This window comes from Megalobrama amblycephala, linkage group LG1, assembly GCF_018812025.1.
Source record: "Megalobrama amblycephala isolate DHTTF-2021 linkage group LG1, ASM1881202v1, whole genome shotgun sequence".
In the NCBI taxonomy this organism is placed as follows: domain Eukaryota; kingdom Metazoa; phylum Chordata; class Actinopteri; order Cypriniformes; family Xenocyprididae; genus Megalobrama; species Megalobrama amblycephala.
In genome coordinates this window covers 31,348,899-31,369,568 of record NC_063044.1, presented here as the reverse complement: position 1 = coordinate 31,369,568, position 20,670 = coordinate 31,348,899, and the positions used below count along the sequence as shown (strand labels likewise).

Below are 20,670 nucleotides of genomic sequence, written 5' to 3'. Positions count from 1 at the left end.
GTGTTTGAACGCAGCTAGAGCAGGCAGAGGAGAACGAGCCGCACTTTTGGGACATTTGAATTCTCCGCTGTAATGCGATCTCATGCGAACATATTTTCCATTTGTGCTGGTAGATTACAGCAAAACAATCCACATGCACACAAACCTCTGCTCTGGTCGCGTCGCAGGAAAACACATTGTGTTGTAGCACTGAGGAAACGAACACCAATGATATGTCTCCGAATGACAAGAGACCGAGGCGAGAGAAGTGACACTTCCTCATGCATAATACCGTAATTATAATCTTATGCACACTACAGCTCAGTGATTGGATTAAATGAGCTTCATGTCATGAATATATGTCGAGAATCGCTCAAAATGGTCTACGTCAGCATGTTCGACCATGCCCATACTTGGGCCGAAAGTACACGATTACATCAGATTTCGTGACGTTGCTCCGACTCAGCTTTTCAAAACGGAAGACAGAAATCACTCTGAAAAATGCGAAAATAACTATTTTTCACTTATGAATAACATTAATGAGAACCTTCAGTGTTTTCAATGATGTGCAGCCTATACATATCTGTTTACATCTCAAAAAAAGTGTTCTGGGGTTTCATGACCTTTCAAACTTCTTTTACAGTTTATAACTGTTAAAATACATTTCACTGATCGTCTTTTATCTTACACCCTTTCATCCCACCCTTTTAACCCTCAGAAAAACCCTGCAGTGTCCACACTACAAAGAGTAAAAGTAACACTGAAGCAGTGTTGCCGTTAATGAGATAATTAATTAATTATTAATCATTAATCATTAGTGAATGACTAAAGCAGAATCACTGCAGAAAAGAGAAAAAACAAGAACTACAGCCGACTAAAAGAAAACAGTAAATCTCTCCACATCTCAGCAGAGGATTAAACAACTCCACAAACAGCATTACCAGCTTCACTTATTACTAACCAGGGGTGTGTTTCCTAAAAGCATTGTTAGCAAACTGTGATCGCAAGTTCCACTGAACTCCATTGGTAACGACAGAACTTGCGGCCATTGTTGGCTCTGTGAAACAAACCCCCACTTTATTTCTGTCAGATGTCTACAGAGTGAGAAATAACAGAGATTTAGATGTTGATGTTTTATTGAAAGTGTTTGGTGACCGTTATGGTGAACAGTGTTTGCTTTAGTTGGGCTACTGACCCTTGATTTCTTAGTATTAGTTGTTTTTTCTTTTTGGTTGCTGTAACGTGTTTATTAAAACATGTTTGCTATAGCAAAAACAAGAAAGCCAATTAATAAAAATGTGATTGTGATGTGGGTTGATTATTGATGACGATGATTTAATCATGTATTAGTCTGATTCACTGATCTCATCCAGTGTCTAATTGTGATTCTGCCAGTCAATTATGAAGAATTTCAAACACACTGTTCACAAAAAAAGATATGAAATAAGGTGTCAGTCAAACACACTCAGACATCAAGAATCAGCATATGAATGGTGATACATTTATTCATGCTGCAATGCATGCTGGGAGTCATGGGTGAGTTTTGTCCTGTGCTGGTTCCCAGCATGCACTGCGACATGAAACTTTTAATGTCACCATCATTGAGGTTCATACACTGATACTGTGTGTGTCTGAATGATAGAGTAGTTCAAAATGTTTTGTGCACAATGTGTATTTAGAACAACTCATTACCACAATATTGCTGGATATCATGCTGTAAAACCACATCTACCATAAATTTCAACTTAATTTTTCATATAAACTAGATTGTGGATCAGATCAGTGAATCTGGCCACTCAATGTTGACTGTGTCACTGTCGGCACATAACCAACATCACTTGACTGCATTTTCTCTTGACTATTCTTGACAAATGTGCTTTAAAAACACCATCAGCAAAAGACAAAGTGACGTTGAAAAGTCAAGAGCCCAACAAAAGCAAACACTGTTCAACACAATGGTGACTTCAATTGTTATAAATATAAGTTGGGCTTTTGGAGCAAGCTTTTTTGTGAGAACCAAACAACTTCTCTTGACAACAGACAGAGACATGATGATTGTTAATGTTCAACATACTTGAGTTTTTCCAGATGTTTGAGTGATTCAGAGAGCAGCTTCAGTGCTGATTCTCCTGGATGATTGTAGCTCAGATCCAGCTCTCTCAGGTGTGAAGGGTTTGAACTCAGAGCTGATGCCAGAGCAGCACAACCTTCCTCTGACACCATACAGCCAGATAATCTACAACAACAAGTGTTCATGTTAGCATGCTTCATTTTTACAATTTTTTTCCTAGGATTTGTGATACAGCAGCAGGGACACGGGATATGGGATGCTGAGGGTCCTGCAGCACCTCTTCTACAGGACTGTAAAGACAACACTGCACAAAGTTTCAGAAACAAATCACTACAATTTATGTTTTGACTAAGGCATTTAAATGTGCCATCGAATGTTTTTTCACAAGATGTAATATAAGTCTAAGGTGTCCCCTGAATGTGTCTGAAGTTTCAGCTCAAAATACCCCATAGATTTTTTTTATTAATTTTTCATCATTAAAGCTGCAGTCCGCAACTTTTTTGTGTTAAAAATTTACAAAAATTATATAATGAGAATATACAACATGAATCCATTTTCCAAACCGTGTTTTTGTCTCATCCTGAATCATTATAGTACACTTATAATAAGTGTTTATATTCTGACTATTTCAGACCGGACTGGTAGGACTCGCAGCAGAGTATCACAGTAACTGCGTGACTCGCCATAGACATACACATGACACGCCATAGACTTCTTCCGCAAGACGCGTGCAGTTCTGTTTATTAACCACTAGAGGGCCAAAAATCGCGGACAGCAGCTTTAAATATGCACCGATTCAGGCTGCGGCCCCTTTAATTCCTCACGCTCCCTGCCCCCGGAGCTCGCGCTTGCCTTAAACAGCATAAACAAAGTTCACACTGCTAATATAACCCTCAAAATGGATCTTTACAAAGTGTTCGTCATTCATGCTGCATGCATGCGTCGGATTATGTGAGTATTGTATTTATTTGAATGTTTATTTGATTCTGAATGAGTTTGATGGTGCTCCGTGGCTAAAGCTAACATTACACACTGTTGGAGAGATTTATAAAGAATGAAGTTGTGTTTATGAATTATACAGACTGCATGTGTTTAATAATGAAAATAGTGACGGCTCTTGTCTCCGTGAATACAGTAAGAAACAATGGTAACTTTAACCTCATTTAACAGTACATTAGCACCATGCTAACGAAACATTTAGAAAGACAATTTACAAATATCACTAAAAATATGATATCATGGATCATGTCAGTTATTATTGCTCCATCTGCCATTTTTTCTCTATTGTTCTTGCTTGCTTACCTAGTCTGATGATTCAGCTGTGCACAGATCCAGACGTTAATACTGGCTGCCCTTGTCTAATGCCTTGAACATGGGCTGGCATATGCAAATATTGGGGGCGTACATATTAATGATCCCGACTGTTACGTAACAGTCGGTGTTATGTTGAGATTCGCCTGTTCTTCGGAGGTCTTTTAAACAAATGAGATTTATATAAGAAGGAGGAAACAATGGAGTTTGAGACTCACTGTATGTCATTTCCATGTACTGAACTCTTGTTATTCAACTATGCCAAGGTAAATTCAATTTTCCATTCGATTGCACCTTTAAATGTAATTTGTTAGTGGGCCGTAAAATGTTTGATTTCATGTTCTCACCAATATGCAGGCATGTGATCAGCTAAAGACAAAAAAGAAGGAAAATCTGTTTTTCCACCATTCAAAATGACTATACAACAACAACAACAACAACAACAACAGTTATTATTATTTTATTATTGTGTAAATGTAAACAATTCAATAAAGAAATATAATACTATTGCCATAATACTACTGCACTGTACAAAAAATTATATTATCATTTATCAATAATAATGATAATAATGTGATAATCTATTTGTTAGTTGAACACAGTTTTATTTCTTTTATTTTCACATTATTTACAGTGTTGTAGTAGTGACTTAGGTGGTGGGCATACTGTGAATTTACTCCACCCATGTACATGTGTACACACATACAGGTAAATGCATCTATGTCTAGTTCAATAGTGCCCAATCCTGTTGGAGATCTACCTTCCTGAAGTTCAGCTCCAACCCTGATACAGATACAGCTGAACCAGCTTATTAAGACCTTCAGGAACACTTTAATTACAGACAGTGTGTTAAATCAGGGTTGGATCTGAACTCTGCAGGTAGGTAGATCACCAGGAACCGGATTGGGTACCTCTGGTCTAGTGTATATTGTTTTTTGGCTGTTAAGCACACTTGTAGTCATGTAGCCCGTTTCAATAAGGAGGTTCAACCAAATCTGAGTTAAAACTTGAACTCTGAGCTGACATATCCTTGGATGGGAAACTCTGAGGTTTCGGTTTCAGAACAGCTGAATTGAGTTAGTTCAATCATCTCTGAGTAGGTTGACTCTGAGATAAGTGCCACGACTATAAAAAGCCATGATCAACGGAGCTCCGATATTACGATTCACCATTCACCAACAGCACCCAACAAAATACGTCCACATACAAGTTTAATTCTTTTTTAGCAATGTTATAATATCAGAGGTGAAAACTGGCAGAATGGTTATTAAACAAATATTAATTTTCATGGTAAGTTATCCCACGGGCAAAACAAGCCCAAATAATAATAATAATAATAATAATAATTTAAGTGCATTTTTCTTATTTTGCAAATTATCTGCCAATAAGGTTGGAAAAATACAGCAGCGGCTATTTACGCTAAGTGGAATTAGCATAATTTCTTAGGGATAGATTCTATTTACAGTAAGTACAAATGCTCTAGATGCTATTTACACTTATATTGAAAATAGTGATATATTCTATTTATCATGTAAAAGTAGCAGTTCTTTGCAATAAGTGTAAATAGTAATTAGATGCTATTTATACTTTACACTGACAGATACAGTGCATGCGATTGAATGGAAGTCAATGGAACGAAAAGTGCAGTGTGACTGAACCATTACCGCTACTGCCTAGACCACTGAAGCCGTTGAATCACACACGCCGTTTTTAACCTTGTGTGACATTGGTGGGCAGAGTTAGTGTAAATTTCCATTTAGTAATAGACACTCTGAATAAGCTTGCTTTCCATTTGCATTAAGATTATTTTTATTACCACAATGGCTTATTTTATGTTATATAATTTTCTTATATAGAAAATGCATCTTGATTTTTAGAATTTTTAGATATTTGTACTTTAATTAAGACAAAAATACTCAGTAAGAAAAGTATTTTTGCAGCGTGAATGAATGAATGAATGAATGAATGAATGAATGAAGTATTTAAGCATCGCTTCTGCTTTAAAAAGGGGGAGGAAACCGAAAGAAACTCTGGGATTACCGAAGAAAACCTGCTCCCGACCAGGTTAGGTTCACAGAGTAAGTTACCATGGTAACTGACTCTGAGTACAAGTTACCTCCCTTTCAGAAACGGGCTTGACTTACCCTGCTTTCTCAGGTTTGACATACCTCCCATTCTGAAAACCCAGAGTTTCCCTCATTTCAGGGTTAACATACTCAGAATTTTCACTTAACCTCCTTTCTGAAACGGGCCCCTGAAGTTCATAGACAACTAACCTGTATACACTCAACTCAAAACAGACACAAGCAAAAGACATGATGTCAACTTTGATTTACAACATTTATTTACATGGAGACATATTTTAAAATCTTCACAATACTAGACCATTTTAAATGTCAACCAAGCAATTTTTTTTTTTTTTTTTTTTTGAACAAGCACTTAAAAAATAAAACCAAATGTTGTTGCAACCATATATGAATTAAAATGCATTTTTTAATAGAATTTGGAGAAATGTTGGTTGATGATGCTTGAGACATCATTGGTCACATTATTGGTCATTCAGTATTTCAGTGAAAAAGACTAATAACAATAACATGATTAAGAACACACTAAAATGTACTTAAAATGTGAATTTTTAAAATCTATTTAACCTCTTGATGTGCATTAATACCCGCCCTTAGGCTGGTGTCACTGTGTTTATCTTTGTTTACACTTATTATAGAGACTTCTGTCTAAACATATATGTATAATAAACAAATTATACAATTTTTGAAAGATCTAAGGTTTTTGAGTCAATATACTGTCTTTGTTTTACGATATATGATACTATAATAATTTGTGTCAGGAGTAAAGGTAACAACATGCAAACTGGAAAGCGGGACTTCATACCTTCGTTTACATGAGTAAAGTTAACGTTAAAGTAAGTAAAGTTAAAGTTAATGTAAAGTTTACACTTTACATTAGGGTCTCACTATTATCTAACTATTAACTATGACCTTTGCCTCAACAAACTCATAATTACTGCTTATTTAATAGTTAGTAAGGCAGTTGTTAAGTTTAGGTATTGGGTAGGATTAAGGGATGTAGAATATGGTCATGCAGAATAAGGCATTAATATCTGCTTCATAAGTACTAACAGCTAATATCCTAGTAGTATGCATGCTAATAAGCAACCAAGTGAGAATTGGGCCAGACAAAGGGACAAATCCACAATGCTAGGTTTCTTTTATTTAATTTTGAACAGACAGTAGTGCAAATCACAATTTGTTCCACCTAGTGGCATTTAGTCCCCTAGTTGGTACAGTACAGCCTCCTTTATTGTATGAAGCACTAAGCAGAATGCACTCTTGCATTTGAATTTTTTGCAGGGCTGATAAAAACAAAAGGTATTTGATCACAATCAGCTACAAAACAGAAAAGCATCTTGTGTTATAAAAGTACAAAATAAAGAGAATAATGAAAAATGAAACTTGTATATTATCAGAGTTACAATTTGCTCCACTTAAAAACTATATTTAAACATTCAAAGCTTAAGCCCAACCCTCCTATAATTAAAGGGTTAATTCACCCAAAAATGAAAATTATCTCATGATTTATTCACCCTCAAGCCATCCAAGGTGTATATGGATGGTGTATCTTCTTTCAGACGAACACAATTGGAGATATATTTAACTCCAGGGGGTTAATAAAGGTCTTCTGAAGCGAAGCGATGCGTTTTTGGAGGAAAAATTCAAATAACTAGCTTCCGGTGAACGACCTTACACAGAATGCACAAGTTGACTTGCGCCGAATGAGTCAATTCCTGACGCGATGTATGACGCAGGATGTAGGAGTATTGTAAGCTTAGATGCCTCTCACAGATCAAAAAAATAGAGCTGTGCAACAAACTTAAGCTCATCTTCTCTTATATCAAAATCCTCCAACATTTCTCTTTAAAATTTTCTCGTTTTAGATTTAATTTGCAATTTAAGACCTGTGTGTTGTTTTGCTCTCTCCTTTATGTGTCAGTGTTCATCATTGCGTCATCACCTCAAGTCAAATGTTTCTCTTCCACCCAAAATGACGTGCACATTCTGCATAAGGGGGTTAGCCGGAAGCTAGTTATTTGAATTTATAGAGTTTTAAATATGGATATTTTTCTTACAAAAATGCATCGCTTTGCTTCAAAAGGCCTTTATTAACCCCCTGGAGTCATATGGATTAGTTTTTTTTGTATAGATGCATTATTTTTTGTCTTCGAAACGCGGCCCCACATTCACAACCACTATAAAATTGGAGGACTAAGGATATTTTTAAATATATCTCCAATTGTGTCTGTCTGAAAGAAGATAGTCATATACACCTAGAATGGCTTTTTGAGTGAACTAACCCTTTAATATTCCATGTTCCGCTCCATTTCACAGACAGTTGAGTGTGTAAAGCTTTCAAAATATTCTCCTTTGTTCATGAGCGCAGATAGATGAATTCGACGTGTGCGCACTACCTAGTGGACTTTGTTTTCAAGAGCTCAAGTCATTCGCATATGCACTGTTCTTCTTCTGCACTACCGCACATACACAGTAAAATCCCCAGTGTTAAATTAACACCCAAAGTGTACATATGAGTCCATCTTGCCGGGTGTTTAAAAATTAACACTGAAGCAGTGTTAAAGTTAATGAGATAATTGATTGATGATTGAGTGATGATTGACAATTAGTGGTGACACCTGATGTTAATAAGCAGAATCACTGAAGAAACAACAAGAGAAAAAGAGAGAGACACAACAACTACAACTGACTTCCAGCCATTAAACATTATTACACTTATTATTAACCAGTTTGATTTGATTTCTGTCATACATCAACAAAAGTTCTTACTGAGAATTAACAGATGTTTAGATGTTAATGTTTTAATGAAAGTTTAGTTTGAAGTCACCATGATGGTGAAAAGCATTTCCTTTAGTTGGGCTCTTGATTATATTTATTAACATTATTTTATCTCTGGCTGCTCCAACTTTGTATTTGTAGAGCACATTTGTTATAGCCAGATAAGCTATGATCTGAGCTGTGTTTCCCAAAAGTGCTGTGAGCCAAAGTTGATCAATTTAGGTTTACAATGCTTTGGGAAGCACAGTCATAATGGTTGTGTTTTCTCATTGTGAAATGGTCAGATTCATTGGTGACATCCAGTATTAACTGGTGATATAGATGTTATATTATTTCTTTATAGTAAATCTGTTACTGCTTGAGATCCAGCAGAGCTTTTATAATTTGGAGGGGTTTTTTTGAAACACACACAGACATCAAGAATCAGCATATGACCCTCAACAATGGTGACAATCAAACAAAGTGCTTCATGTTGCAGTGCATGATGGGAGCCACCAATCAAAACTCATCCATGGCTCCCATCATGCATTGCTGCATGAATAAATTATGCAGCTAAATTGTCCTGTAATTTTTGTAGATTGTTCATGTTTACTTTTATTTTTTTATTTGTTTTGTTGTGACAGTAGCTTGTTTTGTGATGTTCAGAGTTGATCTGTTTGTCAGTATTTTGTATTTATTTATCATCACCGTTCTTGAGAATCATATGCTGATTCTTGATGTCTGTGTGTGTTTAAAAACAAAAGCTTTAGAGCATGATATAATACTCTTTAAAAAAAAAGTTCATACTACTGTTGGATCTCAAGCTGTAAAATCACAGGACTACAATCATTAATGCTACAGCTACACCTCAAGCACACAGTCAGAAATTTAGACTCTAATAGACATCAGGCCATCGCATGATGATTATATCATCAAATTATATTGTGACCGGAATATATTTTCTCTGACCATAACAAATGTGATTTACAAACACAAAGTTGGAGCCGCCAGAGAAAAATTAATAATAAAAGGTAAAGAGTCAAGAGCCCAACTAAAGCAAACGCTGACCTCTTTCATGGTGACTTGAAATGAAACATTCCATAAAACATTAATTAACACCTTTTTTCTCTCTTTCCTTCAATGATTCTGCTTATTAACATCAGGTGTCTCCACTAATTGTCAATCATCACTCAATCATCAATCAGTTATCTCATTAACTTTAACACTGCTTCAGTGTTACTTTTTAACACCTGGAAAGATGGACTCATATGTACACTCTGGGTGTTAATTTAACACTGGGGATTTTACTGTGTACCCCCTTCTGGATTGGAGCGTAGATCGCCTGTGACTGACTGATTTGTCGTCTAACTGCAAGAAATGAACCGTGACGTCCGTACCGTACAGTTTGGGACGAATATATGTACCGTTACACCCCTAATATATATGTTATACGTAACACACATATGGTGAAAGGTAGGTGACGGCGGTGCATAAATTGAGTTACCCCTCCCACTTCTGGTAGATTTACTGAGATTTATTATCCTGTGTGAATTGGCCAATAACATTACAGATGTCCTGTGGTAAAATTACATTACTCCATCTACCCTTTAAATGAATCTTGTCCGAATAGGACAAGTCGTGGATTATCTCTTATGTATTTACAAATGGCAATGAGCAAATTACTGTGTCTCTCTCTCCACATGGAGTTTTTTTAAAGCACTGTCATCCATGTGCATCACTGTTAAATTACTGGCTGTTTCTTAAATATAACTTGGGCTTTTTAAGCAGTCTTTTTTGTGAGAACCAAAAAAAACTCTTGACAACACAGCAGACATGATGGATGTTACTGCTTAACTTTTCAAGTACCTTCTGTATCCAGATAAATGATAACAGTGAAGCTGCCCACCGTACTGAACAAAAATGAGTTGAATACCCTCTTAAATACCTCAGTATGTTGAGTTGACAGTTTGGACTCTTTAGTCCAGCACAGAGCAGCTTCACCGCTGAATCCTGTAGGTCATTGTTACTCAGGTCCAGCTCTCTCAGCAGGGAGTTTGATGATTGTAGAGCTGAAGCCACAATTTCACAGTCTTGATCAGTGAGATTACAGCCTGCCAATCTGAAAAAAATTACTTTGGTTAAAAGGCATGCTGGTGTCCACATCAGATTTCAAGACATCCTTGATTAACGAGCTTCACCATAAAAGATAAAGCTGGCTGACAATTCACTCTCTGTTATTTTCAACAGGAAGGTGCAACAATTAAAATACAAAAAGATGAACAATCAACTGCCTGTTGATTGGCATTTTTGAAATGTCCTCTATTATTATGAAAAGAATCTTTGGGAAAATCGTGCTTTGGAAATGCGTGATTCGTCAAATAGGTGTCATTCGTAAAAAAATGCAGCACATTATTATGAAAAACAGCTTTTTGAAAAAGCACATTTAATTATGAAAAAATATATATTTGAACATAATAATAGTGTGTGAAATAGGATATTGTGAAATATATTAAACAATAAATTTTGTGTTTTTATGGAATTTTACAAAATAAATAGATACATTTATTTATTGATTTATTTAATAATTGAATTAATAATTAAATAAATTAATTATAGAAAAAACTATTAGAAAAAACTATTACATTAAATTGTTGTTTTATTGAATTCATTATTTATTTAATTATTTCATTTTGCGTAATTTGGTCCTCCATAGAGTAAATGTCAAAATTGTGTTTACTTTTTCAAGGACTGCGCTGTAATGCAGTACGTTAATACCCCATTTTTTCTTTTTAAAAATATTTCTTAATAGACCTATGTATTATGTTACTTTCTTCTTGTAATAAAGTAAAACATAGAAATGTGAATTATAGGCTACAAATAATACATCTTTGGGTATTAAGAGTAATAGCGTAGTTTTCCCTAATAGGCTACATGAATGAGTAGGCTTTGCATGCGCATTTTAACAGCAGTGAAAATAGGCTAGTGGACAACGCAACAACACAGGTCATTGTTACTCAGGTCCAGCTCTCTCAGCAGAGAGTTTGATGATTGTAGAGCTGAAGCCACAATTTCACTGTGTTGATCAGTGAGATTACATCCTTGATTAACGAGCTTCACCATAAAAGATAAAGCTGGCTGACAATTCACTCTCTGTTCTTTACAGCAGGATGGTACAACAATTAAAATACAAAAAGATGAACATCAGGCAGTATGATTCTTAACATACATTCTGTTCAACATACTTGAGTTTTTCCAGATGTTTGAGTGATTCAGAGAGCAGCTTCTTTCCTGATTCTCCTGGGTGATTGTAGCTCAGGTCCAGCTCTCTCAGGTATGAAGGGTTTGAACTCAGAGCTGATGCCAGAGCAGCACAACCTTCCTCTGTCACCATACAGCCAGATAATCTACAACAACAAGTGTTCATGTTAGTGTGCTTCATTTTTACAAATGTTTCACATTCATTTCTAGGATTTGTGATACAGCAGCAGAGACACAGGATATTCGATCCTGAGGGTCCTGCAGCACCCCTTCTACAGGACTGTAAAGACAACACTGCAAAAAGTTTCAGAAACAAATCAATACATTTTATGTTTTGACTAAGGCATTTAAATGTTAATGGACTATAAATCTGATATAAATGTCCCACCTTCACTAACAGCAAGTTAATTGATAACAAATTGTGATTCTATGGTAATATCCAAATTATAATATAATGAGATTGGCTACCTTTAATTAGGCTGCTCTTATGTGACAGAAGACTGCTACATTCTGCAGCTTTAACATAAAATAACCTTTACTTTATTTTTAGATATTTAAATTTTGAAGGAGTCCATGACAAATTATTTTCTTCTACTTCCTGTGCACATATCTGTACATCCATCCTGTACCCACACAAATTGTAAACTTGTCTGACGCTGCACTCAGTTGCCTCAGGTGGAGGATTTGAACACACCTTGTTCATCTTACAGGCTTATAGTTATTCACAACATAAATTACAAACTGCTGGCAAAGACTTTGTCTTCTTGCTTAGAGAATCTCTTAACCCATAATTATTAAGAATGAACAAACCAACTTTAATAATGGTTGCAACTGTTGTAATTATCAGACGCATGTTGAATCATTCGTTCAGTCAGCTTTTCCTTTTAGGGTACATTTACACGACAATGATGTACTAAAAACTCTGTACAGATGACAACGTTATCAAAACAATCCCCGTTCACACAGTTCCACAAAAATGACTAAAAACGCTATTTGTTACACTATTATGTATGCCAGACAAGTAGTTGGCGATATTACTTTGTAAAGAAAGACTATGCGCCTGTGCATACACATTCTTTTACAGAGCACTTGCACCAAACATGCATGACTATCCACCTTATTTTTACAGTTCACTGCACTTTGCTATAGTGGCTAATAAATCAGAAGTCTCCCACATTCACAGAAAACACCTCACCTTTGTGTTGAAAAATAAGGTGGATAAACACGTAATACTCATGTACATGCCATCACAGTTTTCATGGTATTTGGCAGAATTTAAGTATTTGGATTTAAGTATTTGGCCAAAGTTATACTGCTGAAGTTCAATCAAATGTTTAAGACAAATTGTATGCAACATTTGCTGGGTTATGTTTGTATGGGGAAAATGTAAGCCAAAAAATACAATGACACCTTTAAAGTGTATCTGTCACAGGATTCAAAGATAGAAGATGAACTCTACAGTGGGGTTTATTGAAAAGTTAGTGGGATGACAGGAAATGCAGGTAATTATAATGATGATGGAGGGAACAAGGACAGCAAATAACTCAAGATCAACAGTTCTATGTTGGCAGGTGAGACGAGCACACAAAGAGACCAGAATGAGGGAGTAAACTCAAAGCAGACGATGGAGTAATCCAAGTGAGTATATGCAATGAAATTAGCTATTCATAACAGTGGCCATTTCTGACAAGTCTTAAAGGAGCCACAGTACTAAAAAAGGAGAGCATTAGTCAGAGGGTTTTAAAAAAACTTATCTTTTTTTTTTTTTTTTGCAAATATGACTTTTTTTTACTAACTTTATAAACATTATAAAATAAACCTCAAACAACATTTAAAAAAAATAAAAAAAATAAAACCATTTTATTTAGGCTCCAAATGCTATATAACCTTACATTAGACCTTTACTGAAAGCTTAAAATGATTCTTACCCATGTCAAAAAAAAAAAAGGGAAGTAGAACATTAAAAGATGTCTTAAAATGAAACCCCATTTGTTTTTAGGAAATACTGTTTAAGTGGGACACTTCTTATTTTCTTCCTAAACATTCAAGAAAAAGGGAATCTCTGTACTTAGACATTTACATATTGAATGAATCAGTGTGAAAGCCAAACCTCAGTGTGTTAAGTTGACAGTTTGGACTCTTTAGTCCAGCACAGAGCAGCTTCACCGCTGAATCCTGCAGGTGATTTTTACTCAGATCCAGCTCTCTCAGGGGGGAGTTTGATGATTGTAGAGCTGAAGCCACAATTTCACAGTGCTGATCAGTGAGTTTACAGCCTGCCAATCTGAAAAAGAAGAACTCTGCTTGAAAGGCATGCTGGTGTCTCTATAAGGTTGAAAGAAATCCTTGATTAACCAACTTCACCAGAAAAGATGGTTTATTCACTCTCTGGTCTTTACAGCAGGAAAATGTCAAATGAAATAAAAGTCAAATGAATAAAATAAAGACTTAAAGGGATAGTTCACCCAAAAATGAAAATTTGATGTTTATCTGCTTAAACCCAGCACATCCAAGATGTAGGTGACTTTATTTCTTCAGTAGAACACAAATGATGATTCTTAACTGCAACCGTTGCGGTCTGTCAGTCAAATAATGCGAATGAATGGGAACTCTATCAATAAGAGTCGAAAAAATGTCATGACGACACATTGATGTCCTAAGACACTAAACGAATAGTTTGTGCGAGAAACCGAACAGTATTTATATTATTTTTTACCTCTAACCGAGTGCTGAACGCAGTTGGACATAGTGGTGTTTTAGAGGTAAAAAATAATATAAATACTGTTCAGTTTCTCACACAAACCGATCATTTCGTGTCTTAGGACATCAATGTGTCGTCACGAGCTGCAGGGTTTAATTTGGATTTGTCTGTCATGTTTTTTTGATTCTTATTAATAGAGTTCCCATTCACTCACATTATTTGACCGACAGACCGCAACAGTTGCAGTTAAAAATCATCATTTGTGTTCTACTGAAGAAACAAAGTCACCTACATCTTGGATGGACTGGGGGTAAGCAGATAAACATCAAATTTTCATTTTTGGGTGAGCTATCCCTTTAATTAAAAGCCATATTTTATGAGCATTATGTGTATGACACTTCAAATATTCAAGTTCTTTTTTCTTTATACAAAACTTTATTATGAAAAGTCTTATTAGCAGAGTGGCATTACATTGTTTTTTTTTTTTTTTTTTTTTTTTTTTTTAAATCCTAATAGAAATGATTATTAAATAAACTAGTCCAACTGACTAGATTAATATGAACTACCACCTTAGAAATGGACTAGTTTTACTGGTAAGTTGCATGTGAATCACTTACTTTGCACATAGGAATCATGTGGTTTTTGAACAGTTCCCATGTGAAATCTGTGATCATGTGAAAAGCATGGGAAATTCATGTTTTTTTTCTGTAAGGGTGGTTATTTTTAGTACAAATCTATTTTAGTACAAATCAAAGCACAAATCTATTTCATAAAACTAATAGCATTTTTTGATTGAAAATTAAAAGTTTGTTCAAGTAAAAAAGTTTCTTTTATGCTTGTGAACGCAAACCCAGAAAATACTCAACAAACCTCAATCACAAATTTTCACATTATATTTATATTGTAATATTATTAAATCTTCCCACTCACATGGCTTTTCTGCAGTTCCTCACAGCAGGTACCAGTCTCCATCTCCCCTCTTTTGATTTGATGTTCTTCATAAAGTCAAGCTCATCCATCACCTCCTCTGACATCAGGATCATGTTTGCCAAAGTTGAACATTGTGCAAGAGAAAGATTTTTTCTTTTTGTTTTAGAGTTCAAAAATGCCTGCATTTCTTTAACAACAGAACTATCTTTTATCTCAATCAAGCAGTGTGACAGATTCATCCATCTTTCAGGACTGACATTGTTTTTTTGACCTCGTTTGAGGTTGTAGGTTATTTTCTTGATGCTCTCTGGGTTGTTCTCTGTGTGAATCAGCAGATCCTGTAAGACTCTCTGATTGGACTCCAGTGAGATGCCATGAAGAAATCGAAGGAAAAGATCCAGATGTCCAGTTTTACTGTTCAGGGCTTCATTCATTGCTTCCTTCAGAAACACATCCAGAGAAACATTCCCAGACTGAGTTCTGGACTTTCCTGTCAGGAACATTTTCAGAACTTCACTGTTTTTGTGTAAATAGCAGAAAAACACATAAAGTGCTGCAAAAAACTCCTGAAAGCTCAGATGTACAAAGCTGTAAACCTTCCTGTGATAAATCACAGATTCCTCCCTAAAGATCTCAGTGCAAATCCCAGAATACACTGAGGCGTCAGTGACGTCTATGCCGCTCTCTCTCAGGTCCTCCTCGTAGAACATCACATTGCCTTTCATCAGCTGATTGAAAGCCAGTTCAGCAAGTTTCACAAACACGTCTCTGTTGGACTGCAGGAGTTTCTCTGGATCTCTCTCTTCATACTTCTGGTTCCTCATACTAGTTTGAATGAGGAGGAAGTGCATGTACATTTCAGTCAGAGTTTGAGGGATTTCTGCACTCAGATCTTGTTTCAGGATGTTTTGAAGCACAGTGGCTGAGATCCAGCAGAAGACGGGTATGTGGCACATGATGTGGAGGCTTCTTGCTCTTCTGATGTGTGAGATGATTCTGCTGGCTTGATTCTCGTCACTAATTCTCTTCCTGAAATATTCCTCCTTCTGAGGGTCATTGAATCCCTGAATTTCTGTCACACGGTTGATGTATTTTGAGGGGATCTGATTGGCTGCTGCTGGTCTGGTGGTGATCCAGATGAGAGCAGAGGGAAGAAGATCTCCTTTCATGAGGTTTGACATCAACACACCCACTGATGAAGTCTCAGTCACATCAGAAACTTTCTCACTGTCTGAAAACTTCAGTGTAATTCTGCTTTCATCCAGACCATCAAAGATGAACACAACTGTGCATTCATCATATATCTTTGAGTCCAGATCTTGAAGTTCAGGATGAAAGTCCAGCAGAAGTCTGTGAAGACTGTACTGATGATCTTTAATCAAGTTCAGCTCTCTAAATGGAAGCACAAACATGAAATCTACATCCTGATTGGCTTTTCCCTCGGCCCAGTCCAGAATGAACTTCTGCACAGAGACGGTTTTTCCAATTCCAGCGATGCCTTTAGTAAGAACAATCTTGATTTTGTCTTTATTCTCTCTTCTCTTCTCCTCATGTCCTGGTTCAGGTGAAGGATCAAAGATGTCATTGCAGTTGATTGGAGTGTCTTGGAGTGTCTTGTAACTTTTCTCCATCTGTAGCACCTCATGTTCTTCATTCACTCCTTCACTCTCTCCCTCTATGATGTACAGCTGTGTGTAAATCCTGTTCAGGAGGGTCTGATGCTCTTGTAGTCTGACTCCCTCAAATAAGCTCTCATATCTGTTCTTCATGCTGGATTTGTGCTGGTCTTTGATTCTCTGAAGATCATCATGCACTGGTTGGTGAGATTTGAGCTGCAGGGCTGCTTCTGTGTTATAATGACTGATGTGTTTCTGACAGGAAGAGGATGTGCAGGTCTGACAGGACACATATCTGATCTGGTCAGCTCTCCCACCACTGAAAAGACGAATAGAGAGACAAAACAAACAGAAAAGTATGGAAGCTTGTTTCCGCCACTGAATAAAAAAGGTAATTGCTTTTTATACATTTTTTTAATAAATTCTGACTTTTATTCTCGCAATTGCGACTTATAAAGTCAGAATTGCTTGATATAAGGTCAGAATTGCTTGATATAAAGTCTCAATTGCATGTTATAAAGTCAGAATTGTGAGATATAAACTCACAATTATGAGGAAAATAGTCACTCTTTTTCAACTGTGAGTTTATCTCACAATTCTCAGAAAAGAAGTCAGAATTGTGAGTTTCTATCTCGCAATTCCAAGTTGACAGTTTATATCCACAATTCTGACATTCAAACGTTCAACTACCTTATTTAAATTTTTTATTTAGTGGCAGAAACAAGCTTCCATAAAAAAGACTTTCTTAAAAATAGAGAAAATATTTAAATATTTTCAATATTAATATATGTTATCATATATGTTATATATATCACACCACAACCACACTGAGAAACAAGTGTTTGTTTACCTCTTTCCTCGGCCAGCAACCGCCAGCATTTTTGATAATTATTACAAAACTTTTATACCCCAAAAATATTTTGTTGTATGAATATTATATCAAAAGAAAGAACAGAGCCTCTGCTTTAAAAACACGCTTTATTCTAGCTTCATGCATTCTTTTTTATCAACACTTGAATGTGGATAAGTTTAATTGAGAAAAGCAATATTTTGAACAAAAAGCTGAGAAAATCAGTTTTAAAAAACTACAACGTGCATAAGCAATGCTTTCATCATTTGTTTCTGCTCCTTTTTTCCCTGAGTTTTGATCTGGAGACTCAGTACTCCTTCAGAAGTGGTGTAATAGCTCTCACTACTGCATAACAGTGAAAACACGAAAAGCCATAAAAATTCAGTCAATGGTGGGGAAATAGTTAACATGTAATAAATCCGTTGTGGCCAGCTGATTTCCTGACATACAGTTCCTCAATGTTCTGTGCCCCTCCAAGATTGCACATTTTTTGTGACTCCCTAATCAAACACACCTTCAACTCAATAGTTGAAGAAACTTCAGTACCTGAATTGGAAGTGTCAGATAAGGGAGAGGGAGTCCATCAGAAACACTGCTGTAGATTAATGATGCACAGCAGGCATTTGGGGGCAGATAAAGATCAGGGACCGCATGTATAAAACATTTAAGAAATGCTCTTAAGAAAAGTCTTAAACTTTGACTTAAAGGGATAGTTCACCAAATTTGACATTTATCTGTAAGCAGATAAACATCAAATTTTCATTTTTGGGTGAACTATCCCTTTAAGGTGATTTCATGAGTGTGAAACCTTGGAGGAGGCTTCACTTTGAATTTTAATAAGGTAAGATATCTTTTGCTTGTTTGATTCAGTAAAACACATGCTGAGGTGCTTTCTGTAAGTTTTAATGGATATCTTAAGGTTTGGATTTCATCCGATTTATCGCCAGTTGTTTGCTTAAATGACCTAATAACACCAGCTCTTTATCTGGTTTTTGTGAGAAAAATGCAGCAATTAATGTTACTTTTCTAATTCTTTCTGCACAAATGTAGACCTACGGTGAAATATAACTGTGTGCTTAAAATAATTTATGCTGTAAAACCAGTTCAAAAATACAGTATAAAGGCCATTTCACATCAAAAACGATACCTGTAATGATAATTATAAAAATAAAATATATCTAACTGTACGAGAATAGTGGAGTCCACACCACAACTAACTGCAACGACACAGAGGAATGATATCAATGGAGTCACATTCAGAGCAATTTTTTTTTTTTTTTTCCAGCTGATAATAAATCAAAACATGAACAGCCAAACATAATCCATCCGACTTCATATCACACACTGCAGTTATGTTCACTGAATGGAACTGCTGCACGAATTTAGAAAAAACAATGTTATTTTCCATTGGTGTGGATGGTAATTTTGTTATTATTATAGCTTATAGTTCTTGGTTTAACATTTAACATTTGTTGATGGGTTAACATTTAAAATGTTGTGTTGTGCTGTTCTGTTTTCTGAAGATAAAATCCACAACATGTTCAAGTTCAATCAAGTTCTAGAGTTTCCTGCTCTTTTTTTATAATGACCGCAGTAATGGAGTGATTGTGTCCTCTGAGGGGTGTGTGTGTGTGTGTGTGTGTGTGTGTGTGTGTTTATATCTGAGGGAAGGTCCAGACAATCTGGTGAAGGAATTTGGTATGTTTATCATTCTTATCCTTCCACACTGTTATTTATTTATTTATTTATTTATTTATTTATTTATTTTTTACTTTGCATCCACCTATACTGTACCTTGTAAGGTGTAAAATATCTACAGGTGTACATAAAACATTTTGTTCTGCAAACGTTTCCATATGACTATAGCAGTAGAAATGTGGGCAAACTCAAGCAGTTGCGTTTGTCAAAGAACTGCCAGAAGGAAACATGAGACGGGAATCTTCTTTGTGAAACATGACAGTGCAGAGCCACAGATTACTTTACATTTTAATGCTGCTGGTTTCTTTGTGAATGTTGCATGTTATAAAACAGAAAAAGAATGTAATACTTTGTTCAGTAAGAAATACAACTCTTTGTAAACTAAAATTGTCATAATTCCATTTAATTCCATCCCTTTGAGAGATGATGTGGCTTCTTACACAGAATAAGGCAGTCATGTGTTTGTTTAATTAATCAAAGTGTTTCAATCTTTTGTTTATTCAGCTACAGTGATAGTATGATGCCCAAAGGGATTTCCTGGAATGAGGCATCTTCTTCTGCGGCAGGGCATATCTGGAGTTTCTGCACAAGAGCGCCCTCTGGCTTTCAGATGGAGAAGCATTTACTACTGATCACAGAGCCGTACAGCTCTGACAAGCTGCGCATAAAATAATCGCAGCCTTTGCCAAATCACGTGCTGTTTAATTGCAATAAATTGTGGAGCCCTAATTCCATTACAGTTATACTAGGTCTTAATTTAAATTAGACCAAACTAAGAAAATTAATTAAACCTTAGTAAATTAATAGAATATAAGTTGGACCAACTTTAAAAAAACAAAAAAAAAAAAACAGTAAAATGATTAAATTAAGTAGCATCAACAAAATAAAATTCATTAAATATTCCTTATATATTAATTAAATTAAGTTGACTGATGAAAGAAGTTTATTACCTTTGACTTGATACAACTTGTTTTGAGATAATATAAATTATTTACTTTGAATTAAATGAATTACATTTTGTTTAAAAACGTTCCTAAATTAAATGAAGGGTAATGAATTCATATTTAAGTGTACATGAATATACTCACACAGGGTCAAAGGGCACGGCTTCGTTTCTGAGATCAATGGGATGATGAATGGGTCTGTTGCTCTTCACACATCTGGATACTGGAGATGCTGCTCTCTTTCTCCTCCTGCTGAAATAACAGAGATATATTTCAGATAATCTCTGAAGCAGTGTTGCCAGATTGGGGGGTTTTGAATTTGACTCTGCGGATAAAAATTAGTTTGGGTGGGTGGACAAAATTTGGGCTGGTTTAGAGTCAGTTTGGCGGCATTCAAACATGTAAACTGTATAGGCTATTTGGTTAAAAAACAAAACCCAAGTGTGCATGTACTAGGGGTTGAACGAC

General features: G+C 35.7%; 1 protein-coding gene across 3 annotated transcripts in view; it reads right to left on the bottom strand.

Moving 5' to 3' along the window:
* The window catches only part of LOC125267693 (NACHT, LRR and PYD domains-containing protein 3-like), a 39,819-nt gene that overhangs the window by 9,369 nt on the left and 9,780 nt on the right, over nucleotides 1–20,670 (bottom strand). The window contains exons 3-8 of one of the 3 annotated variants that reach the window (XM_048189571.1): nucleotides 20,347–20,454; nucleotides 15,095–17,029; nucleotides 13,574–13,747; nucleotides 11,448–11,609; nucleotides 10,151–10,324; nucleotides 2,054–2,215 (exon numbers count right to left, since the gene is read on the bottom strand). In XM_048189571.1, coding sequence (XP_048045528.1) covers nucleotides 2,054–2,215; nucleotides 10,151–10,324; nucleotides 11,448–11,609; nucleotides 13,574–13,747; nucleotides 15,095–17,029; nucleotides 20,347–20,454 — 2,715 coding nt within the window. The remainder of the gene's footprint in view (nucleotides 1–2,053; nucleotides 2,216–10,150; nucleotides 10,325–11,447; nucleotides 11,610–13,573; nucleotides 13,748–15,094; nucleotides 17,030–20,346; nucleotides 20,455–20,670) is intronic. The other 2 variants (XM_048189580.1, XM_048189589.1) reach the window with 2 other exon arrangements.